Source organism: Aquila chrysaetos, chromosome 5, assembly GCF_900496995.4.
Source record: "Aquila chrysaetos chrysaetos chromosome 5, bAquChr1.4, whole genome shotgun sequence".
In the NCBI taxonomy this organism is placed as follows: domain Eukaryota; kingdom Metazoa; phylum Chordata; class Aves; order Accipitriformes; family Accipitridae; genus Aquila; species Aquila chrysaetos.
This window is the reverse complement of record NC_044008.1, coordinates 59,018,769-59,045,380: the sequence shown is the minus strand read 5'-3', so window position 1 is coordinate 59,045,380 and position 26,612 is coordinate 59,018,769. Positions and strand designations below refer to the sequence as shown.

The 26,612-nt window shown below is 40.3% G+C and overlaps 1 protein-coding gene across 11 annotated transcripts in view; it reads left to right on the top strand.

Annotated features, from left to right (window-relative positions):
- MEGF11 (multiple EGF like domains 11) overlaps positions 1–26,612 on the top strand; it is a 294,330-nt gene that overhangs the window by 220,125 nt on the left and 47,593 nt on the right. For all 11 annotated transcript variants that reach the window (XM_030015419.2, XM_030015424.1, XM_030015421.1 and 8 more), the window contains 3 exons: positions 10,556–10,676; positions 12,300–12,463; positions 12,853–12,955. In XM_030015419.2, the coding sequence (XP_029871279.1) occupies positions 10,556–10,676; positions 12,300–12,463; positions 12,853–12,955 (388 nt within the window). The remainder of the gene's footprint in view (positions 1–10,555; positions 10,677–12,299; positions 12,464–12,852; positions 12,956–26,612) is intronic.

The window sequence follows — 26,612 nt, the reverse complement described above, 5'->3', positions numbered from 1 at the left end:
TTACAATCAGACTGTATAAATGGAAAATCCTGGTGTGTTTTCTTATGACAAAGAGCAACAGAAATTTTACCAGATCTTGGACTCTCTTGCTTTAGGTTTTTGGTTTGGGGAAAATCTGTGAAAATCTGAAGGGGCTCTCTGTTTATCTGCCTGTGTACAGCTGCCAGATTATTTACCAGCTTTTCAGAAGGTACATCGCAAACCCCATTAGCTTAAAGTTGACAGTGAATGTTATTCATTTCATCCCATAGAATATCTTTTCTTTTTTAGATGCTTTCTTTTTTTTACTTTGATCCTTTCACATGTGCTCATGCAGCTCAGAACCAAGGTCAGCCGCAGGTGTTAGCATCATCAGCCCCATACCTGCATATTTTCCATCCACATTGCTGCTTCTGTGGCTTCAGTGCTCTTAGCAAGAGACCAGCTGAGGATACCTGCTGTGTACAGCACATTTAACTCCTCGTGGACTCAGTCCATCCAGTCTGTGTGAACAAGAGTTCAGGCATGCACTGAGGTACTGAACTTGTTTGGCAGCTTCTGCTACAGAAAGATGCAGGTCTCAGCTAGTGACCACACTGGTGAATGCAGACAGTGTGCATGGTAGGGAAGTTTAAATTTGAGACTATGCTTGGACATTATCCCTAATTGTATAGTACAGCTGTAGAAGAATTCTAAAAAAAAGTTTGCAAATAATGCAAAAATACTGGGATTGTCAAATATAAAGCTAGAAACGAATTTGAGGAAAGGTTTCATGTTAACTGGGTAGGTTGAAATTCAGTGTTCAAAAATGCAGAGTAATAGACAATGGGAAAATAACATTAAGTAAATACACAAAAGGGGAGTTCTAATTTAATTCATATCATTCAGGGAAAGAGATCGGGCAATCACAGTGGATAGTTTTCTGAAAAACTCAAATGAGTGCTCAGCACCAGTGAAAAAACAAACAAACCCAGAGCACCAGATAGAATAGTTAGAATGATCAGGAAGAGAACAAAACAGGATGGAAAAACCATTTTTGTGGTATTGTATAAATCCATAATATATCTAAATCTCATATTACTGCATACAGTTTGACTGATTCCTGCTTACAAAGGATACAATGGAAGTAGCGAATGGTGACAAAGATCATCTTTTATATGGAATAGCTTCTATACAAAGAGTGACTCTATAAGCTAGAACTCAGAAAACAGATGGCTGAGAAGGGATACGATAGAGATCTGTGGATGGTGCATAGAACATGAACAAGGAATGGTTATTTACTATTTCTAATAACACAGGAACAAGGGGCAACCAATTAAATGATTGCACAGCAGGTTTAAAGACAAAGATAGTGCTTTTCACAGAATGCATAATTAAATTGTGAAATGGCTTCCATAAAATGAGAATAAGAGAGTGGGATGATTTTGCTTAGAAAAGGGGTCACCGAGGGTAGATATGTGAGAGGTCTCTTACTCCATGGAGGAAGGGGAAGAAGGAATACATGTTTGCTATTTATCATAGTATAAGAAGTTTCCCAATTAAAAATCAGGCAGTGAATTTGAAGCAAACAAATAAAGATAATTTTTCTCCTTTGTATTTATAATTAAACTGTGGATCTTCTTGCCAGAGGATGTCATAGAGTCTGAAAGTATAAATGATACCTTTTATTTCCTGTTTTTACAATGTCCTTTTTGCAGAACTGTTCAGACTTGTCAGCCAGAGCCCAAATTTACTACTGTAAAAAAGTCAGGAGGCCACAATTGTTCTGTAAGTAGATCTTGGACTGTGTCACTCAGGCTATGTGGACAGAAACCATCTCCGGACAAAGACACTCCCATAAAATAGCTGGTGCAGAATTGTCATAGCCAGTTCTGATTTCTCACTCTGAAGTACACTGCACTGAAATGCTTCTCCGTATTTCCAAATGGCTTAGGTTTCTGTTAGCCACTGATCTATTCTGCCCAAATCTGGGAAAGAAAATGATGGAACTGCACATACTGTGTTAAAATTTTTCCTTTACCATAGTGATAACTCCAATTCAGACACCTCCATTTAAAAAAGCAGAAGAAAACAGCTTTTTTTGTCTTTACCAGTCGTATTCAAGGACTGCGCTTTAATATTTGGACATACTTAGCTAGCTTCTGTCCCACAGTTTGGACACAAGTAGGCTGTTGAGTACATCATGAAGAGCACATGTACCAAGTATATATTTCTCAGGCATGTAAATACTTTCCACTAACTTGAAATAATGCACATTATGCCTGAGCCATTTTACCTTTTGGAACATTTAATTGTGATATGGCCATGGTTTTTGGAGCATTTTAGAATAGCAGCTGATCAAAGTTGATTATAGTAAGAGCAATAAGCCCCACAGATGTTTGACTCTTTATAGCTTCCCCAGAGTTAAGTTTAAAATATTCAGAGAGCCTACTCCCTGCCTCACCTGAATAAATCTGAAGTGGCCCTATTCCAGATTTAAATTGCTTTAACTAAACAGAGAACTTGGTTATCCAGCTGGCCCCATAATGTATATTAGTAATCCTCCTCATATAGACATGATTGACCTGCCTTGATAATATATCTTCCCATTAACTAAATCTAAACCCATGTATTATAGATGTTTTCATTTCCACCCGAAATATCTACTCCATAAACAATCTTACCACCTCCACTGTGAGCAGAATTAGAAGCTTGTTTACGTATCTTGCCCATATGTAGCCAACTGCTGGGGCTGGCCGAGCTCTGCACACCCATCCGATTTAGCTGAACCCTGACCTCCATCATGTTTTTTGAACTGTACATGGCTATGTTGCTTGTACTCCATTACAGGCTGCCTGTGGGAGGCTGTCCTCTCAGGTATGATGTGCCGTCTCACCAGATGAAATGTCCCAAGGAAATGATGTAGGAGTTGTTTTACCCAGTCTAAATCCAATCTCCTATTTTTGGAGAGGTCCCTCCTGGATAAATGTGTTTTGTGATATTTTATTAGGTGAAAAGTGCTGACTGTATTAAAAAATCTTGTTCAGAGGTTGATGATCATCTTTTTTTACTCTCCACACTACTTTCCTTGTGAATACATTTAATTATATGATGCTGTATTCATTGCCTTGCTGACACTAAAGTGCTCTGCAGTTAAGACCTAAATACTAAACCAGGCAGATATTCGAGCGTTGTAAAGTTAGTCTAGATTTTTTTGCGAGCAACAGTGCTACGCTGATTTACAGGAAGTGGGGGGGAGGGTGCTATCTCTTGCCTGCTCTCTTTATTGAATCCTCTTTCTTTTTTTTAATGCCCATATTTAGGTGGGTTAAGCAGTAGGAATGGATTTTTTTAATTGCAGATAACTGACTGATATTGGGCATATTTTTAGTGCAAACCAGAAAACTATTCCCTGGTGGTGAGTGGGATTATAGTGCTCACTGACAGGAATCCAACTCAGGTTTGCTGAGTTTCAGTATGCAAAATCCAATTTTTTAAATGAAAGTTTTATTTGTATTTGTTTTCACTTGATTTCGTGGAGTCAAAAAACCCTCACAAAGCTAGAATTTGCTGCCTTTATTCTTACAGAGTACTGCTCCACTTCATCATCAGTTTTATCGTGCCGGAGCATTGTTCCTTTTGGATGCATGAAGCATGTTGGAGCTAAGATGCTGGAGGACAGGAGAGTGGTGAGATTCTGTACACCCTCCACTTCAAAAGATGAGACCTATCTTGCACACACGGTTTCTGTTAGTTTGCCTGTGTGGATTTACTGTATGCGGATCATGCGGTGCATGCAAGTGGAAAAAACCATCTGTGCCTGAAATGAGGGCACCCAGGGCAGCTCTGCTGCCACCAGTGCAGTCAGTGCAGCTCACCTCCGTTACCTCTTTCCCATGAGTGGTGGGACAGGGACATATTCAGACACGAGACCTCAGGGTCTTTGCCCTGGATTCCCAGCTGGAAAGGACCCTGAGCCAATGTGCAGTGCCTGACTCCTTAGATGCACAGATCCTTGCATCCTGCAAGGTAAATCGCTCACAGCTGGGATTTACTGTGCTGGAAACCATGAACTCTGTGCAATTAATTCCAGCTCTACATATGCATACATGGTGCCCAGACTGAAAGGCTGCACAAGTTCTCCAATCTTGATAGGTGCAAATTATTCTCCAGGTAGCCAAATCCTAATCAAAGGCTTTCCTAAGCTGTGGCCAAAGGCTTCCCAAGGTGCCTGGTCAGTGTGACGGGGAAGGTCCCTTCTGGGAAGATGGATGGATAATTGTTGCTCTGAAACCCATACAACCCTGGGACCATAGGCTGAGTACTCCTGGGTTTGAAATAAAAATAACCCAAATATACCGTTAATGTATCTCGGATCAATTGTGAGGCTGTGTGATGGGAAACAGAAAAACCCAGATGGGGAGTGAGAGGCTCTAGGGGCCCAATGGGCCAGAAATGAGAATTGGGCCCAGGTTCTTCTGTGGCCTTACTGAGGGAGTAACATGTGTTACAACAGTAGCATCCTGTAGCAGGCCACAGCAAATATATTTGGGTTTATAAAATAGGAATCCACAAAGTTCAGCCAGATTTTGTACAAACAATTTGGAAAATAACAAACCACAGTTACTTTGTGGTAACTTTTACTCCCCTCACAGTCAGTGCTCCCAGCTTTGCTTTTGCATAACAAAGGCTTTGGCTATAACCAGTAAAATGAAATTAAATAGTATTTAATAAAGTCCTCTAAGTACTTAAAATTAACTTTATTTATAATAATTTTACTTACTACTCTATAACAAATAAAGTTTCCATTTATTTGTGTGCATGTTTTGCTGAATACTTTTGATCAAACACCAAATTTAAGAATTATTATTATCAGGCTGACTAATTTTGAACTTGGCATTTACTGTGAAATTTACTGTATGAATTAGCATATTAGCACAAATTCAGAGGTGAAATAAAATGCTAACATCCATTTGTAAATGTTTGTAAATCCTTGTAAGATTATAGGAAGCAAAGCAGTAAGATCTTCCCACTCTCAAAGGTAGCTGTGCTTAGTCCTTATGGCATGTCCAAGTTTTACAGTATGCTCAGAGGACTGTGATACCGCTGAGGTGCAGATTGGGAAAAGGTTTGCAGATGGCTGGTGGAAGTGCTTTATGATTTAATGAAAGACTTCAGCATTCAGGACTGCCAATGGTTGTGGTTTTGGATGAGTCATGAGCTGTAAAGTCACTTTTTAGATATAAGAAAGCTCTTTCCCATCCTTTCCACCTTACCCCATCTTCTCCCATGAAAAGGGCAAAGGGAAAAGGAGACTAAATAAGGCCAACAGTGGTTTCATTGTGCCGTTTGAGATGTATATCAAACTCTAGCACAGCAACATCATATAATGTTACAAAGTGGGTAAAGGAATACTTGTCAGTTCTTAGTAACAGTGATTACCTGCAAACTGAACACTTGGCTTGTACAGGGCACAAGATCCTTCCCCAACCTTTTTTCTGCGTTTTATCATTAGCACCAATAATAGCATCTGCAGGGAGTAATTAGTAACACCCAGAGGGGAAAGGAACTCTGCCAGAGGACATCATTATGTCTGGAAAACTAAAGATGCTGTATAGTAAGGTCATGAATAAATTGTTTGAGTCTAGGGTGGAGGAGAAGACCGGTAGAAGTACAAAGTTTCCTACTGCTGCAAATACGCTTATGAAGAGCACATTAATTTCCACTGGAACACCATTAGGGAAATTAGTTTGTTCTGACAGTTTGTGTTGCTGGATACCATATGTTTACCTTGAGGGAATGTTTGTGGAGAACCACTTTGGGTTAATTGTAAATGTCACAATTAAATAAGTAAATATACAGAACTGTATCTGTGATCTGCATCAGTGCACAGACACTGTGTACCAGCACACTGGTGTGCCACGTAATGTGTGTACATATAAATATATACTTTTATGTACTAAATCCATACCAATCAGCTTATCTGGACACACAGACATCAGGTACAAACAGCACCTGCATTTTTGTCTTTCTGATCTGTTTATCATTACATACATATGGCACTGCACCATGGCTACCTTTCTATTTAATGCCTGCACTGTGAGATCAGAACTGAGCATTGGGCTTCCCTGTTGCTGCTGACAGGTGTTGCACCTCTAATGCATCTGGCATAAAAAAGGCGAGGAGGAGGAGAGGGAGGAAATCAGATAACGTGTTAAAAATCTCAGATTAGTTGGAGTCACATTACGGATTAGCAAAGGTTCAAATATGTTGCCTTTCAGTGTTGTCAGTCCCCCCTAATAATCTGCACACGAGTTGAGGATTTTCAGCACCTTGACAGATTAAACCTTAAGAACACTCAAACAAACCTGTCACATAGGTCTTTATCATGCAAACTTGAGGCCAAGTTCAATAACAGCCCTGTTAGTCTTCTGCATTACAGAGGCCTTGAAAAATTGATTTTTCTGTTTTGCCACTGACTTTAGTGGAACCAGGCTTTAGCCCTCCGAGGCATAGTCATTCCTGTAGATGGTAGGTACGTCTGAAATTCTTAATTTCATGTCTTTAAATAGTCAAACTTTGAGACAGACCAGGTATGGGTACAGACTTTGCTGGGTGTTGTTGACCATTGCTAGGTTATTAACTCCCCTTATGGTCTGGGATACCCTTTATTTCCTTTGAAAATGCATTTCATGGATTTAAAGGCCTGATCCAAAATGTACAGGAATAAATACAAATCTTTGTATTGAACACCAGAAAAGAATTTTAAAGGGAGTTGGTCATTGTTTACAGCAGGAATGTAATTTTAACAGAAACAAGAAATCTAATCTGTTTGTTAGGGCAACATTAATCCAGGGAAAACACTTTCTGAAGCATGCAGAGCTTGTTAACACAGGCAACACCTAAGGCAGCAGTGTGTCTTTAAGCTCTAATATTGTACAATAATAATTTTTGTGGAAGAAAATCTTCCCCTCTCCCTGAACAGAAACAAGACATATTATTGACTGCCATCCGGAAAGATGTATGCTCTGGCCCTCGTGAGTCTATTAATATTTGATGCTGATGGATGTGCGCTGGCAGCCTGAGTTATTAATGGAGTTTGGTTCCTTGGACCTAACCCTCCATACGTAGGGGAGAATTAACCGTAACAAGAACTGTATGCCCAAACCTCTGGTGGTGCTAGAAAGGTCTGTCATTTAGTTTCAGCAACAATTAGTTAGTATTTCTGAAGTTCTTAAAGGTATAGGAGGTCATATAGGTGGTGTTAGTTACATTATTGCCACCATTCATTTTGATTTAAAGTTGACTTTTTAGGGTCCCAGGGATCACAGATTCCCCCACCTATATCTTTGTTATGTTGGAATAATCCCATCAGATTTGGATTTCAAACAAAAAAAGGCTCACTCGTGTTAGTTTCTGAGCAGCTGTGTGGAGATGTGGGACACCCTGTCCTAGGCTGTACTGAGGTGCCATCTTGCAGATTGGGGCCTGGGAAGGTGTGATGCAAAGCAGAGGGCTGCTTCACACACTGAGCGGGGCAGTTAGTGGAGCTCGCCCTGATCCCACATCCCATAAAAAGAGTTTTTCCATTGACTATGTCAGAGTCAGGTTTGACCCCTGAAATTAGGAAATAATACATTGGACAGATTTCAGGGGTATATTTTGATAGACTGGGCCATCTAAGTGAAAATGATGAAGAAAATGAAGCACTTTGAAATTTTGTGATGTCCATATGGATCATTCTGCCTTGGAAAAGAGAGATGTAAAATACCAAGTTATTTATAGCTAGATTTCTTAATATAGCTTTAACATTTTCGGGGGTATACGTTTGATTGAATTAACTACTCCTTCCTATCACGTATACCACATCCAGGCATTTCACTACTCTCATTAACCTCCTGCTCTTAATAGAAAAAAGAATAATCAACATAAGGAGCACAGCTGTTGATTAATTTTGCTAAATAGGATAGAAATATAAAGTACCATATTGCAAGAGTGAAGATCCAATACACAACATTTGAAACCAGTTTAATAGAATATATAACTCGTTAACAACTGGATAGACGTATACTGTGGCATTATTCACTTGGGCAGGTGGTGAGAGGGAGGTGGAATTTACATATCTTTAACAGTACCTGAATGCATTTAATTTCATAGGTCATTCTCCCAAATCAAGTTCAAAATGTTAATAACAGGGTGTGCATTTATAATTAATAAAATCTTAGAGCCAGTGCTATAGTTCAAGTGCATTTTCCTCTTATGTAATTAAGAAGTTAAGTGTATTTGGCAGTTGTCACTCAGAGAGCTCTGAAGGTCTTGCTTGTCAAACCTGGGGATAGAAATCTCATTAAGCCAGTTATTTTTTCAGTTAAGGTTTGTTTGCAAAGTAAGTGCGTATAAGGTGGACAGCCAGAATGACCAACCTCCGTTAGTCCATAAAGTATAGTACATTAAAGTAAATGCCAAAACTCAAAGGCCTGTTGAATAAAGATGAAACAGCCTGATGTTTAGCTTGTATACAGTACCTTTTCTTTGGGATATCCAAAGTGTCTGTGTCCGACTGCCCTCCACCTAGAGTAAGTCTACAGAAAACCGGTGAATCCGCACCGCCTATTGTGGACCTGGCCAGGGAGAACTCACCGCATAACACGAGCTGATCTGTGGTCACGGAGAGTCAGCTGAGGAACTGGAAATCCAGCTTCTGCTTCCACCCATGGCCCAGATGCTGTTTTAGTTAATCTGGTTCCCAAGGGCATATTTTAGCTCTGCATGACTCTCTTCTACTTTCCTTTCCTTTTCAAAGGAATTTTCTTTCACTTCTAGATCACTAGTTCAAATCCAGATAAGGTCAGTTGTTATAGAAATGATTAGCAGTACCAGTGGTTCTGTGTTGTACATGAAATGAGTTAGGAGTTTTATTCACACAAGATATGGCTTTCTAAGTGGCACTAATTGGCTGTCTAATTGTCACACACAGGAGAAAGGCAGAGGATTGATTAGGCGTGGAGACTGAATGCCCCTCTGCCATCCTGCTCAGCTCTGGGTTTCTGTAGCTCATTCTGTAGGCATGCTGGCAGGGTAATGAGGGGCAGCATGCTTTGGATTTTCTGGCTGTCAAAACAGCACCTTTTACTGCCAGGCCATTTCAGGGGAACTTGTTTTACTCCACCAAGGTCAAAGATAGCATCTTTTACAAACACTGCTTTCACTCAAAAATCAGAGACTTATAGGATTTACTTCGGAGCGGTACATCTTTTAACTGTTTCTTTTACTTGCCTCTAAAACAAAGTTTTTAGTATAAAACAGGATGAGTCATACTGGTGCTAGGCAGAACTGCTACAGCAAGCATATGGGGGTTTATGGTGCTCAGAAATCTGTTCATATTTCCTTTTACTGTTTCAGTGTCTGATGCCGTGATGTACAGGCTCCTGGAGGTACTTGCCATAGCATAGGGAAGCTGACATTTTGTGCATTTATCTCCTGATAAATGGATCCTCCTATCACACAGTGAAGCCTCTCACCTGCAAAAGTACATTTTGACCAATATCTTTTCCCCTGAGCTATGGTATAGGTCACACTGTGCAATGTGGTTACTATTTAACATTGGAGTAGGATAGCTTTCTCTGACAGAACTAAATTATTGAAGTTTGACTTACTGAAGAAGTAAATTTAGGAGCTAATTCATGATGTGAAAGTCAGGACTACACATAGAAGGAAAAGGAGAAAAAATATCTTGTATATGCTAACATATGTAGACTCAACTATGGGACTCACTAAGTAGGTTTAAAGGAATTGTGCTCACATTTTAATTCCCTTGTTGTATCAGATGGACAATATTAGTAAGAACTGTGTCTCTCCTTTCAGGCACACAAGCTAATCAGTGCATACAGTGTACTGTAATTTACTGTTGAAATATGCTATATTTCTGTAACATCTAAGTATTTACTCTCCTTTCCCTCGCTTCCCCCAACACCTAAAGCAGAAATAGGACAGAGACCGTCTGTTTCTGTGTTCTGCTCTGTGTGCCTCCTCTCTCTGACATACACATCACTCCTTGTTCAGCTTTCTTCCTAAAGTCACAATCTCATGCAAATTAATTGAAAACAAATGCAGGTACCAGCTACGCATCAAAAAGGTCTAATGCACCTGCCATGTAGTTTTCCTCTCTGCCAGTCTGTGGAAGACAAGCACGTACAAGACCCTTTAGCTTTTTAACAACCCTATTCTTAGAATATGTTTTCCAAGAACTGCAGAGCAATCGTTGCACAGTTTCAGACTGTATATTTTGTGATTAGTGTTTGGTAAGTGATGTTTTGCTTAATGATCTAACATCTGTTCTAGGAGGTTTGCTTTTGTAACTTCCCCACCTCCTGCTGAATGAATGCCAGAAACTTGTCCCTTTCCTCCAAGTCAATCAAAGCCCTAATTGCATCATAAACATGGGAAGCGGTGGTGACTGCTCAAGTGCTGAAGACTCAGCAATCAACTCATAACACTCTGTTCACCGTTTTGAAGGAGAAAGCCTCCCTGTGCAGAGATGGGAATTTCCTGCAATTCAGATTTCTTTAGCTGACTGTGACTTTTTTTTGGTTTGCAGGGAGATGACTGCACCATTACCTGCATGGCAGGAACCTACGGAACCAATTGTTCATCAGTTTGTAATTGCAAAAATGATGGTGCATGTTCCCCTGTGGATGGTCTGTGCTATTGCAAAGAAGGTAAACAAAACTCAGATTTAACAATTGTCTGCAATTTGGCATCAGTGTTTCTCCCCTTTTAAAGTGGCACAGCTGTGCAGTCAGTAACTCCACTATTTTCTTGTGCCTGTCAGTAATTCAACAGTCTGCCCAAGTATCAAAACTCAACAGGGGCCTGACTGTATGTTTCGTCTCTGCCCTGAACAGGGGCCAGACTTAACTGCTCTGTTGCAAGAACAGGTCACAGAACTAAGTGTGTTGGCAGAGCCACAGCTCCTCTTCAGAGGAAATGAAAAGCAATCCCCAGACTGTGGGGGTTTTTTTCTCTATCACTTTGCTGCCCCATTTCTCCGGGACTCAAAAGCCCCTGTTGTCCCCTCCATGCCTAGAGTGACACAACTGGGCAAGGGAGCAGAGGCAGCCTCCTGCCTGTCTTTTCTTTAGCCCATTTCACTGGGCAGTGCCCAGCCATGCTTATCCTTACTAGAACTGACCCTGAGCTGCAGACTGCCTGCCTGTCTTGACCTTAGACTGGTCTCATTCCCCTAGGCTTTCCTGGTGATTTGGGCTCCTAGCTGATCCTGGCTGCCAACCCTGTGCTTGGGGACTGTGGGGTGGGCCCTGGCTGTGTGCCCTTGCTGCCGTCCTCAGCTCCCCATCCTCCCTGTACCCTGGCACTGTGACAGCCCGGCCATGTGCAGCTATCTATCCTCTATCTCCCGAGCTCACGCGAGGTTGCAGGTTATGGCTGTCTTTTATCTAGGGAAACAAGAAGTCTTGCCTGCTCAGGAGTGTCTCTGCAAGACTAACCTCTTTTCTTTCCACACATAGGTCTGTAATTCCCTTATGTGCTCGGTAGTGAGCATAACCCATGTATCCAGTAATCACGTGAGAAATCTTGTACTGCTCCATAGCAGTGTCTCTTATGTTTCCTGTACAGCAGTGCCTTCCCCCAGAATACCAACATGAGCTATGCCTGTATGGCATACATAAGCCCTAAAACAGAAGTGAGGCAAATAACGATAAAATCTGGCATTTCAAACATGAATTAATGGATCACTGTAGAACCCCATTTAATGAGGGTGTATAAACCATGAGTTACTGCTCAACTCCATTACATACAGCTGCAGTGTAATGAAAGCCATTGTGCAGCTGGTAGTTAAGATTTGAGCCTTAATGGTTAGAAATGATGGCCTTGGTCCCTTTTTAGGTGTAATAGCTTCTTTATATTAAAGAGCATTCTCAAAAAAAAAAAATGAGGTAAGAAACAGGCAGCATTGAATGGCAAGTTTCTTGCATTCTCGCTGATCAGCAGGTCTCCAGCCTGCCAGACAGGACTGCACTCTCTCTTGCTGCCCAAGCAAATTCCCAGAGAGGCATCAGGCACCTTAGTCTGGTAAATGGCCAACACAGTAATACCTGTATTGCCTTTCTGTATGTTTAGCTGCTGATAAATGAAGTTGGGAGGTCATAATTAAAGGGTCAGTCTTTGACCCCAAGACAGTTTTAATTTACACCAAGATCAGGAGGAAACTGGTCCTAGAATCAAAGAGCTGCAGTTTGCAAGCTGCCTTTCTTGCTGTCTCTACCTTGGTTTTTTCCTGAAAACATCCCAAATGCTATTTCTCTCATATGTTTCTTTAGGGTGGCAGGGAGTGGATTGCTCTATTCCATGCTCAAGTGGGAGTTGGGGTCTTAATTGTAACCAGACCTGTTATTGCACAAACGGAGCAGCCTGCAGGCCGGCTGATGGCTTTTGCCTCTGCTCACCTGGATGGCAAGGGGAGTACTGTGACCAGCCATGTCCTGTAAGTACAACTGGGATGGTCTTGCATCCCCTTTAAAACCATAGTCCACATAGCTCTTCTAAATGTACAGTAGGTCAGTATCTCATTTTGTCTGTGGATATCTGAAGGAAATCATGTGTAAATAACAGATTGGCGTTCTAGCAGTCAAGTAGATGTATTATTCTTTGCATTATATTTTATCAGAGCTATTGCCTTGTTATCTGCATTTTCTTGAACATCATTTTTTAAAGTGATTCCTTATTTGGTTCTATATAGAAATGTTAGGCACTGAGTTGTTTCTGTCTTCCTACAAAATGCGACTCAGCATTAAGAGGGACATGATAGATGATTTTGCACATTTTAGAACAAAAAACTGATTACTGAGAGACTTTTATTTATATTTTTGGAAGGATGGAACATATGGTCTTAATTGCAGTGAGCGTTGTGACTGTAGCCACGCAGATGGGTGTGATCCTGTCTCCGGTTACTGCTGCTGTCTTGCAGGCTGGACAGGTAAAATTAACAATTACGTTTGTAAACCTTGGGGCTTTTGTTGTTTTGGGGTTTGGTGGGGGGGTTGGTGGGTTGTTTTGCTTTGCTGTTGCATCAGTTATAGCACTGGACTGGTGACTGCAAAGTTTTAAATAACAGATTGAGACAAGATCAGCTGAACTTACCCATATTTAAATCACTCATGATGGTGACAGTAATTGGCATTCATTAAATTTGTATTCAGATTAGTTGAAGATGGCTCCAAATCTGGAGCCAGATGTTACCCTTCTGTAAAGAGAATCCTCAGGAGGGATGCAGATCATCTGGAAATCCTGCAGAGTTTTTCTCCTTGAATAACCCTTTCCACAGAGGTGGTATGGTGAATCCTGGGACCATCATACCTGGGGATGCAGATAGGTGTTTTCTGAATGCTAAGAGTCATTACAGCTGCTCCATCATACAAAACCCAGTTTTGTCACAAAAAGTTACGCTTTTCCCATTTTCCCATGCTTCTTGCCACACAGAAGGATAGTTACAGACAGCAGATTAATGGTGGTTTGACAAAGAGTTCTTGTGATTACACAGAGGCAGAGAGGAATACTCAGTGAAGTCAGAGAGTCCAGGCTGGAGATCTCAGTACAATCAGACCTGCACTTGACTCCACACTAATATGTCTCTTTGCCAGCTTTTGACAGCTAACATAACAGCAGTGGGGGGCAAGTTATTGACCCAACCAGTATTTCACACTTAGCTGCCTAAAATACTGGTTAATCTCCCTCAGCTCTCTGTAAAGGCCCTGGAGGGAAATAAACTTATATTCTTGCCCCATAATGGCAGAACCACCAATGGCACTGACAATCAAAATGCATTTATATTAACAGCAATTCATTCAGAAAATTTAATTGTTTTTCAAACAAGTACAAGTTGGAAGAATGTATGGAGAAAGGCAGGCTGATCAGGCAGCCAACATTTGGGATACTGTCACCTTACCCCTTCATTTGTGCCTTAAACCAATGCATGCCTTCTATTTCTGATGGAGAGAACATCGCCACAGCAGCTCGGCTCCTAGAAGCATGAAGCAAAAGCAATGAAATCATACCTAGAAGATACAATGGAAAAGATCTTGTAAGAATTACATAAAATGCAAAAATAGGAAGTTCTACATGCTGCTTACAACAAAGCTACTTTTCAAAGATACTGGGCATGCATCCCTGAAAAGGGCATTTTTCCCACAAGAAAATCCATTTTACAAGCTTGCTAATATCCCCTGCTCCAGCTTGCATTCTTTGCTCATTGGACTGCATTCATCTTTCTTTGAGACTCTTTACCGTCAATATATCCATCTATCAGGCTTTAAAACTCCACTGTGCATTATTGATGATCATCAGAGAAACAGTTGGTAGGCTTTCCTGTAGTCATTGTGAGTTACTTCAAGGGAGAAAATGGTTTTTAAAAGTACAGTAAATTAAAGAGATATATTTATAGACACTTACTCTAAAAGTTTATTACACATCTTTCTGAATATAGCATTCCAGAGGAAACTGCAGAAAGTGTACTTTGCAGACAATGCAGACTAAAAGTGTGGCTTTTCCTCAAAGGCGTTTGCAACAAATACTTTATACTTACTCCCATGCACATCTGTAAATGTACATCAAATACAGATACAAATTAGTCCAAGTAAAGGTAAGAATAATGTCTGTGATATCCTCCTTTTTTAATTTCCATATTGGGCAAGATAAATGTGTATTAACTTGCAGGGGACTTACTGCCAAATAAGCACTTTATCCTTCAATGTACCCCTGCAGTTCTGGAACTCCCTTCTTCAAGATCACATTTCAGGAAAGAAAATATTACATTAGTATTCGAGACCAGGTTGGAGTTGAGATGTTGACAGGGCCATGTAAGGTGTGCACTGGAAATGTTGATAGACAGAGCCAACATATGTTTTGTTGATTCTGCTTCCAATATTTTTTTCCACTTGGCTTATCACCAGACACAAGGATAAATTCTGCTCATACTAGTTTGAAAGTATGTAATTTAAGAAACTCTTCAGCTAGATAATTATATTTTCATATTAAGGAGTATGGCATCAGTGAAAGATTAATCTTATCTGTAGTTGTTGTGAACTGGGCCATGATGTGTATTGCAGTGCGTTTAATAAATATGACGTGATAAATAATTCAAGCCTAAATTTTTACTTTCTGAATTTGGTACTAATTAAGCATGGCCTGAAAAGATCAGAAAAGTTCAGGATCGTAGAACATCTGAAGGTTCTCCTGCCCACTCATACCAGACAGAGAATTCACATGGCTTTCTGATCCTAATAGCCACAAAACTTCATCTGAAACAGCATATTCTGTATGTTCATCCCACATGTGGGACTCCCTCTTGATGTCAGTGTTTTATGTAAAGATCAAGGGGAAGATTGAACCCATTTTCTTTAAAGTGGTTTTCAAGATGTTACTGCTACAAACCTTCAGAGACTGATAGATGGTAGGAGCATGGAGGAAGACTGGGAAAAGAATTAAAAAGGCATGTAAAGAGTAGCATACAATGTAAGTTAATAGCAGCCTAACATCCTTTTATTATGTTATGACTGCCACCCATCAAGACTATTATTCAGGACAATGGCCTTCCATGTGTACCAGCTGGGGGAAGGTAATTTTAAGGAGCTGAGTGTACTTGGCAGATGGGAAGATGATGAAGAGATTCCCACATATCAACCAGGAGATCACAAAGCTGTGCAAACCAGCTGTATGCATAAATAAGCACACTGGCAACAAGCTGCTTAGAGACGTGCATATACAGTTTCCATTAAGTTCAGTGGGGAATTGCACATGTGCAGCCAAAGGCAGAAGTTAGATCAGATCTAGAGATGATTGTGCCCTGTCGTTATTGCTGAAAATTACCCAACCAGGTACACAGGCACGTTGTATCACAGATGGCTTTGTAGATAGCATGGCAAGCATAACATTGGTACATGAGAGACCAAAGCCACATTGGCAAAAGGCTCTCATGTGATATGAGCAAAGTGAAACTTGTTCAAATGTTGACCAAAATTGGATCTGTGACCTGCTGTCACAATGCAGAGGTGAACTTTCCTCCACATGAAGGAAATGTCAGATGCAATAACAATAAGGGATCAGCCTTGTGCTGAATGGAGTTCTCCAGCTTGCACCAGTACTGCATATGCATAACCTCACATATATAAATAGTACCCTTGAAATCAAAAGAAGACGTGTTCATACCTATTGCTAGGTTGAAAAGGAAAAGTGTAGCCCCCAGCAGGATCAAGTCTTGACTGATTAGACTGATTAGACTTCTCTAAAGATTAATAAGGGTGTCTCTTACTCCAGTTCTGCCATGCATTTTAGATATGTATCAATTCTGTGCTTGCAGCTCTGTGCCTGTGTGTATGTGTGCACACAGATACCTTAAAGCTCCCAACATACTAGTCACTTGTGGAAGAGGTGTTATTTTGTGTACATTCAGGTTAAAATGAAAATGCTTGAAAATGGAGTGCTTTGGTGCTAATTGCATTTGGTTAATTAGGGATCTTGCACACACTGAATCCGCAGGGAGAATGGAAATGCAGAAAAGCTGCATGGTGGAGCATTTTCTGGAAGTCCTTTGCAAGCAAACAGGTCCTAGAGAAGCAGGTAGCAGTCTCATCTTGCGCAGATGCAACCTCCTCTCCGGGGTGCTCTGTGACAGACAGTGATAAGGTCATAAATTTCAGTTAGGCAACTCTTAATAAATAACCTGAAACTGGACAGAAAGGGACTGGCTGTCCTGGTAGCCTTGCTGGGTGGGTCAGAAGCTAGGGAGAACATGGGGAGGCAACGTTCCTCTGTTAGGTGTAAAGTTGCGTGGCTCTGGAAATTACAGCTCCAGCTAAGCCATATGGGTTTTGCAAGCTGAACTGCAAACCCCATCAGCTTGGTCCTCTCTCCTCAGGGTGGCTGCTGGCAGCACGTTTTGTACCACAAATGGCTTGCTTACAGATACTGACTAGTTATGACCACATAGCCTTTAGCTGGTTCACTCGGTACAACCCTCAATAATTAAATTGGTCATAGCTGCTGGCCTGTCCTCTAATTTCTGGAGGTGCTCCCTTTGTGCTTGACCTGAGCCAGGTTAGCTGGACTCTCTGGGAAGCCAGACGCAGCCATTGCTCATCCTGTCTCTAAGACCCAAATCTGTCCGTTTTCACAGTCGGACATCCCGCTCGCAAACACATTACAGAAAGGAAAGCCACAGGCCTGGCTGATATTCACAGCAAGCTCATTTCGTCCCTGTAATGAGTCAATGTGCTTCAAGTTAATTGTGGCAGTGTGTATTTTGTTAACCTTTCAGATATTACAGTGGGATTAAATAGGAAGTGATCTGCAGGGGGACATATTCCATTCCTGTAAATGTTAAGGTCAGTTAAAATCCTGTTTATCTGAATTCCTTTAATCTGAAATGCTGTCTCATCCGAATCTTGGTTCTGTCTTTCTTTTCTTTTGTATTGTGCTCTGGTTTTTATAGAACGCTGCAGTTGCGATGCTATCTCAATTATCCACTGAACTAGTTTACTCAGTAGCTTTTCTGAATATCTGAAGCCGAAGTTTAATCAGTAGATTTTAACATGCCCAAAATGTGTGGGGAAAATAGGATGGTACTGTAGATGTAAAATGGAAAATATACAAGTGTGCATCCCATAGTTAATTATAAAAGAACCCCTCATAGATTTTCCTTAATTAATCAGGATGGCAAATACAGTTATGAAAATGATATATGCTGGTAAGGAAGAAACATCTTCTTATTGCGTTGGTACTTTTCTCCTTCAGGCTTCATTCATGTCTCATAAGAGCAGCCTTCCTCTTTGCTGTTACATACAGGAAATCAAAATATATATTTCACTGTCCTTTACAACCTCAATAACTTTCATACGTTGCCAGCAACATAAACCCTAATTGTCTCTTATCATGTCCAGAAATATTGTACAGTAGTTGTGGTAGTCTCGAGTTGTAGGGATTTCCACGTGTGATTGTATAAGCAAGTTAATGGGGTCAGGAAACGTCGGCTGGTCAGAGATAAGGTGAGCTTTGAGGAATGAGACTTCGCGTTTGTGAGAATTTGCAGGCTGCGAGTGACATCTGCACTGTCACTCAAACACAGAAACATGTTTCTTCCCTCCTGTGGACACATTAATTCAGTAAAACTGATAAGCCTGTTACTCAAGGGAAGGCCTTTTTGAATTTTAAAGAAACAGTGACCACTTTGACATTAAGCGCTAAGGTATTTTTAACTTTACTTTGTCTGAATTCTTTGCAAAAAGGTGGTATATCTTTCAAGGAAAAAAAAACCCTTTCCATTTAGCTTCCCATAAAATGCATTTTGTTTGTATTAATATGACTTTTCTTCCATTGCAGCAGTATCCATCTGCATAAGCAGTATAATCTTAGGGCCCGATCCTATCCTCAGCTGTACTGGGTTGAAGCCAAAAAAATTCTATTGTCATTAATAGATCAACTGCAAGAACATACTCATATAACTGGTAGCTGACTTTTCGACACATCTTTAAACCAGAAAAAATCAAGGAGCTGTTTTATGCACCTACAGGTTTTTAGCTGAAGAGATCCACTGTATTTTAGAATTCATAATGTTGTGGGTTGGCTTTTTTTTTTTTAAATCAGACTGTTTTGTACTCTCGTGGTTTCTAATACAAAGCCTAAAATATCAGAATGGAGCAATAGTAAGTTCCTATTAAACATGCATTTTCTAGATGTCTAACCCCATTACCTAAACCATATTTTGCACTTATCACTTTTGGCAGTCTTATCACAGATTTTTAAATTAATAATTTATTTCTGTGATTATTCTGTATCCTTACATTAGCTTTAAACAGACAGAAAAACTAGACATTTTTAGAGTCAGTCTAAAATGGTGCATTTTAGCCTCTCTTCTGGCCTCTGCCTTTCAAATGTGAAAGTCTTTTCCATATGAAAAGGTATGCTTACTCTCTGGATTCGACAAGTGCCCTTTAGTCTATGAATGTAACATAAGCTTATTAGAAATTAGCTTTAATTTTTCATTGACTTAATTTCAAGTGAGTTGATAAGATTTTAATGTCAGGCTGTGCTTAAAAATTCTCTCTTTGACAGGAACCTTTAAGTATGGTTCCTGCTGATACAGGGCTAATTTTAAAAAATATGAATTATGAAGTTATATCAAAGACTTCATTGATGTCCTGACATTAATTATGTCTGTGCATTCCTTGGCAGATATCTAGGGGGCTCCAGCTTCTCATCTAAGTGAGGTTTAGTGGTGTTTGTCCTGTGCCAGATTTAGTATATATTTCACCTTTCATGAAATCAATTGGATTTTTGCCACTTATTCTGTGGGAGTTGGATCAGACCCTTAGACTATAATTAGAATCTGCAGTAAGTGTACTGCTAAACTTAAGCATGCATGCAAATGATTGCAGTATTAGTCTTATAAACACAGAAGAGATACGAGTTCATTTATCTTTGTGTTTATTTGGGGGTTTATTTTCACTTATTAAAGGACAGCTTTTAAATTTATGTGAAAAGATATAGCTTGGATGGCATCCTGAATTATGCTAATTTAATGGGTTCTAAAAAAATGAAACTTGATACTAGAGATATTCGACCATTTTCCATTTTAATATGGAGGCATTCTATATATAAGCTTGGCTGTGTGTACAATACGTTCACCTATAAATAAATGTGGGTGAGAAGCAGTGAAAAATATTTGTGAACATTTCAGCAGACTAAATACTGGATGCTGGCATGCTGTGTGTGAAAGAAGAAAAAGGAAAGATCATTCAATAAACAGCCAGCAAGCTAAAATGTTGTATATATATGTTATTGGTGAAAGTGTTTGCAGTGACAAATGTTGTAAACGTCTTCCTTCCCATTCTACACAAAGGACAAAAGGTTGAATTTCAGTCAATGTTATTAAACATGAAAGGCTTGCACATATCCAGTTGTACAACAGCTCTTGCTAAGCTGCATTCTTAGCTCATGGCTTAGCTTGGGGGCTTGAACGTTTAAAAGTCAGGAAAGCAATACATTTTTTCCCACTTAAAAGTTCCTCCCTTACCTGCTGATGGTCTGCATGGATCTTTCCCCCGTTTCTCTTCCCTCCTGGCCTGAAACCATGTCCAGGGTTTGAGAAGTAGTAGGAAGGAAGCATCCTAAAGGTGAAGGAGGACTGCATAGGACTTGACTCCTTTTAGTACTGTTTTCTTCAAGATCTGCCCTTTCTGCTGGTGGCAACTTTTCTTCCTGCAATAGTGCACCCTGGAGAATATCCTGTAGCAAAGGGAACCAGATGATCCTTAATTTTAGCAAACATTTTGACTTAGTCAATTTCTTGTGAGGTAGGTCTCTTGCCTCAAAAGCTTTTATTGAATAAATTCCCTGAGTTGAATGATTCATATCTGTAGTTTTCTCTAGATAATTAAAAATAGGGGTACGATTAGTGCTCCACAGAGGTGCATTAGGTTGTAAGTATATTACTTTCAGAAAAACACTTACATTAATGGGTGCATAAATTGCCCATGCAATGATGAGAGAAGAGACAATTTAGAATTTTTCACTGGCTGCAGGGAAAGGCTTATTCGTCATTATTTAGGACCAGGTCATAGAGCTTTCATTTAGACTGATGGGCTGTTACACACAGGAGTAGCGCCTCTGAAGCCCACCAGTGAACAATGCTTAGCAAGGTAAGGGCGGGCTCCACTGCATCAAGTCGAAAAAAAATTCACAGTTAGAAAAGCATTTTGAGAACACCACAAAAGTTCATAGATAATGTGAATGTGGCTGCTGTTATCTCTGTTGAATAGTTTCACTATATAAAAACAAAAATAGCTTATTTGCAGACTGGATGAGCAGCCATCAATTCTTAATGATTCCATTTAATTTTATGAGAGATCCCTTTATGTTTTCTTCTATCTGCTGCCCTCCCCAACCAGATTTTCTCGTTCTTCAGCATCCTTAAATGCTGAGCTGTCACGAATTGTGCTGTGGTGTTTCTGACTGGATCTGAGTCAAATACTTCAGGGTTTGCCTCAGGTAGAAATAAATATGAAGATGCAAAAGGTGATAGAAAAGCATCAAATATTCTTTATGAACTCTTGTTCATATGCTGTCTTAACACCTTCTGAACAGCTGATCCAGAGCTAATCGGACAGTTCTTCCTTATGCTCTTATTGAATTTTCTTTTACCTTTTATAGACTGGGGCAGCAAAATATTCACTACTCCGGAAAGCACACTTGATCTAATCTCAAATACAAAGCTGATTTAAATAGAATTTATAGGGAAAACAGAAGTGGAACAGCAATAAGAGTACTGGGAAAAGAGAAGAGAATAAGGTTAAAGAAAACGTGAATGTGTGATTATAGAAATCATTATCGGAAATAAATGTATGAATTGGAAGGCCAAGGCAAGACTTCCAGGTGACCTCAGTGGACTCTAGCTCTGACCCTGGCATGACAGCCACATGCCTAGTGTTGTGGTTTAACCCCAGCTAGCAACTGAACACCACGCAGCCGCTCACTCACTCCCCCCCCCCCCCCGCCCAGTGGGATGGGGGAGAAAATCGGGAAAAAGAAGCAAAACCCACGGGTTGAGATAAGAACAGTTTAATAGAACAGAAAAGAAGAAACTACTAATGATAATGATAACACTAATAAAATGGCAACAGCAATAATGAAAGGATTGGAATGTACAAATGATGCGCAGTGCAATTGCTCACCACCCACCGACCGGCACCCGGCTAGTCCCCCAGCGGCAATTCCCTGCCCCCACTTCCCAGTTCCTATACTAGATGGGATGTCCCATGGTATGGAATACCCCGTTGGCCACTTTGGGTCAGGTGCCCTGGCTGTGTCCTGTGCCAACTTCTTGTGCCCCTCCAGCTTTCTCGCTGGCTGGGCATGAGAAGCTGAAAAATCCTTGACTTTAGCCTAAACACTACTTAGCAACAACTGAAAACATCAGTGTTACCAACATTCTTCTCATACTGAACTCAAAACATAGCACTGTACCAGCTACTAGGAAGACAGTTAACTCTATCCCAGCTGAAACTAGGACACCTAGGAACCCCTCCAGAGCTGACAGCTTGTTGGGAGATGTGCTACAGCTGCCAAAGGGATCACTGCAGGTGGGATAGTCCTGCGTGATGGAGACCAGAGAGATGGTATCGCACGAAGGAGCGGTCCATTCTAGAGATCACATTCAGTGATACATTCCCATACCTCTTTTCAGTATGGTCAAGTGCTTGCTGGCCCACTTCCTGCAATTACTTATCTAAAATAGCCTTGCAGCTATAATCATTAGGCTATTTTCTGCTATTGAAGCAGTATTGCTACTGTTGTGGTTTTGCCACTATGTACTGTGTCAACAGGTAGACAAACCACCATTAAGAGTTAGTAGTGCAAGAGACAAAAGCTACCCGGCATTCTAGATCAAAGCCAAGCGTGACTCACCAAACTTCAGGCCTCCGCTGTATTGCCTGCATAAATCCAATGCCTATTTATGCATAAAAAGCAGTTCTTTCCAAAGCTATTCAAATGCCAGAAATAAGAGATTATTATGACTTCATGTCATGTTGAAAGACAGGTGGAGGAGAGCACAATGTTTGTGTTGGATCCAAACGTCTGCTGAAATCATTCCTGTCATTGCTAATTGATGTTGCATCTGTCTTTAGATTGTGACTATTGAAAAAAAAAGAAAAAAAAGCTGAAGATCTTATTCAGAGAAATAATTACAGTTGTACACTTGTAGATATAAAATTAAAGTACATGGGGGGAAGGGAGCTACATCCTATAATTTATCAAATTCCTATGTCCCTGAAAAATAATTAGATGCTGGGCAGCATGCGGGCCCTGCTGCAGAGGCTACTGTCAAGGGGATAGCAGTGGTCAAAAATAGGCCACTGGTTCTCATTTATTCTGTCCATTTTTGCTCTTCTATTGTGTTTGGAGTATTAGTTTCCAACTATCTAGAGACAAGGCAGAGAAACAATGGCAGGCTTTAGTAAGAGCTAGAGACGTAATCCCCAAGCACGAGTGCAATTGCACAAGTAAGCTGGAGAGGGAAAAAAGGGAATTCTACTTATGTCTGGCTTTCAGAATTTCACCCTCCAAAGTCCTTCAACGTGATATAGTTACAGGCAGTACTAAATCTGCATTACTTTGACAAACTTTCATTGAAGCCGTTGAAGGTTATTAATGGAAGCAGTATATGAAGTAGCTCTTCAATAGATGCCTTACCTCCCAGTTGTATGGCTTGGTTTGTTTTTTTCCTTTTTCTTTGTCTTGCTCCTTTTCTTGATGGTCTTGTGGATGTTATCTGAATCCGTCACAGCCTGATTTGTGAATTTTAATGCAAAGAACCAACTTAATCTGGTAAAAATTTACACTGCTACATGTAAACCAGACACAAGCTTATATCATATCAAGTCACCAGACACACACTTCTCTAGCCACTATGCAGCAGAACTGGACTATAATATATGATTTATACTATTACCATACCACATACATGACTTGATGAGTTTCTGTCAGCCACTGCTCTTGCCACAAGACACACTTCCTCCTCTGCCTCTATCCCTGCAGCTTTCCTTTATCAAGATACCATCTTCAGCTCTGCATTGGACGATCCCTGCACAACCCGACTGCTTCACCCTTGGGAAGTCTGTGCTTGAGATACACCAGATACTCCCGATGTCCCAGACAGCAGCTGTTTTGCCACTTGGTAGTAAACTATCCGGGAAGGGCCCTTACGGAGAAAGAGCTTGGAACAGCTCTCTCACATAGTTGTCCCTTAAAAGTGCAGTCATAACTGCTCTGGTGGGCTAAGTTCATTCCAGATTGTGTTTTTCACAGCATACACAGCAGCAATTCAGGCGCTTAGTACTGTTTTTCCTACCCACTGTGTGTGCAAAGGAAGACGGTGTGGGGAAGGGGGAACGAAGCCACTCCTGGGACTGTCAGCTAAATTCCATGTACAGAGCAGTCCAAAGGATGGCAGTGGAGATCCTACTGGAGAGCAGACAGTGTTTGCAGTAATCCAGTACCTCGAATCCACGCCTGGACATGGAGGTTTTGTGGCTGCTGTTTCACAAGCTGAATTAAAAGCCACAGCGGACTCTGCTCTTACCTTGGCTCTGGCTTACTGCATGAGAGTGCAAATGTCCTTTGCCCACATACAGTGGATAGCTATAATTTTATGTAAGTGAATTTCATTTACAATTCACCCCCAGAACATTGTTTAAGAAGGTCTTGGAAGTGTAATTTTATACTAGTATCTGCAATTGTGAACCACAGCCTCAGGCAGTAAGATAATTTCCTGGTATCTAGGCAATAGAGTGTACGTATAGAACGGCTTCCTGCAGCTTCAAGGACTTCTTCTGATAGTTGTCGTTCTGATTTCTACATCACGCATGTGAAACAAGGAATTTGTTCATGAATTAGGAATCTGTGGTTGTAACGTAAGATAATACAGAGATGTGTCAACTTCAGCATTTTTTATGTTTCTGGAAATTGAAAACTAATTGCTTATCAGAAATGTTCATCAGCAAGTTCCTAAGTAAATATTGAAGTTTTACATTAAAGAAGCTTGCTGCTTCACTGACTCTGATTGTAAAGTAGCTGGGGGGAGGGACTCCCCCTTCATAAGCTGTCAAGTTAGGGAATTGTAAAATTAAGGTGCTTTTTTTAGCACAATTCCATAAGAAATGCATGTCCAGATGCAATTTTAACTTCTCATTTACATTTGCAATTCAATGTGTGTAGGAGCCTCCAAAAATGAAGTCTTCCATGAGAATTAACTTAGAGTAATACAAAGTAATAAAAATTGATTGCGGCACCTTCTCGGTTGTCTTCTGAAAATTTATAAATAAATAACTGCTGTAATGGGTATCAGTGTCTTCTAGAAGGTTTCCTTTTCCTCCCTTTACATTTTGTTACAACAATCGGCTTCACAATGACTCATTGCCTTCGTTAGGAGCGGGAAGACATCCCTCATTATTCATTACTAAAGGAAGGACTTTGCTGCTGCAAAGAACAGCCATGGCATTCTAATTCAGCTACCTTTCAAGAGAAAGGAGTCAATGTCATTCTTCCCCAAACTTTGCCAAAAGAGACAAAAAAACAATGCTGTTTAATTGTCTCCATTTATAAATAGCCCATTCACAATGTGAGAATTGTATTTTTAATGCTGCAGTCAGGAGGAAAAGATACACATTTTTCTACATTTGTGTCTGAATTTCATTTCTAGGAGCTCACGCTGAGATTCTCAAAACTATAAGTGATCATATATATGTATGTATAAATATGAAATGCATTTATTTATGATTTATTGTATGACTTTTTAATTACAGGGTACTGTAGATGTATTACATAAATGCACACACAAAGCATTTACTGTTTAAGTAATCCAAGGCTATATTAGATTTCAAAGGGAATAGGGAAGACTGTATTAAAATAATTGTTTTTCTTGACTTTACTAATACAAATGTTCCTTGCCTCTTTTTGCATTCCCTTTTTTCAGATTTATTTACTTAGATATTAAGGGGTTGAGCTTGTATTATGTTTTTACTGTGTTTTAATATGTTTTTTATTAAGCTCTACAGCATGGACCGTGCCTCTTTATAAATAAAGCTATGATCATGTATTACTAGAAACCCCATTTCAAACTGTACTTTTGCCAGACTTGGTTAAGATTTTCTAGGAAGGGACACTATAATTGTGTGATTAATCTTCAGAAAAGGGAAATTTTGGCTCTGCAGTATTTCTTACTGTATTAACTTCAGAGATTTATGACTTGAAACTGCACTGTAAGTGTGTTTATAATGACTTTTAGCTGATTTAATAATCCTCAAAGTTTGGTGACTGTACAGATCACAGCTTCACAAATACAGTCCATTACCTGTAGCATCCAGATGAAGTTATCAGAGGTGGAGGAAATTACTTGGGATTGTATTTCTCCTTAGCGATGCACTAATCCAACCTCTGGCTGAGGCTGGGGCTCTCAGAGCCCTTGTCTGCATTTATCCCATTATGCAGTAGGGACATGTGCATGGATGATAAAGAACATCTTCATGTTGAAAGTCTAGCTAGGGCATGGGTATACCATCGAATCTTGGTGGCGCAGTTGTAAGGCACCTGGTGTGGTAATGTTGTTAGGAAAATTTTCAAGGCAGTCTGTGATTCATTTTTTCTGTTGTTAGCAGTACCTACAGTGTGCTACTGCTAATACCACTCCCTGCAGCTGGCAGTGCTCAATGTCTCTCTTAGTTCATGATCCTGCAAACCCTTTTTCAATCCAAGGGGCCCTTGATCATGCAAATAGCTCTGCTAATTGCAGGTATTAGTACTGTCTTATCCCAGTGGAGTAAGGACAAGTAATAGTGTGCAGGTTCAAATCCCTAGATTACATTTATATGTGACAAGCCATGGCACAAGGTTGTTTTTAGAAGTCACCAGTTGAAACAATGCCAGAAGCCTCATGTTAAGCTTTCTGGCTGTGTGCTTCTTTCAGTGTTTCCAAGCTTTGCTTTTCATAATAATAAATATCAAACAACAACCCTGGGAATCACTGGGAGATGGATTGGCAGGTCTCAGTCTCCATTTAACATGCAAATGATCAGCCTGTGCCTACA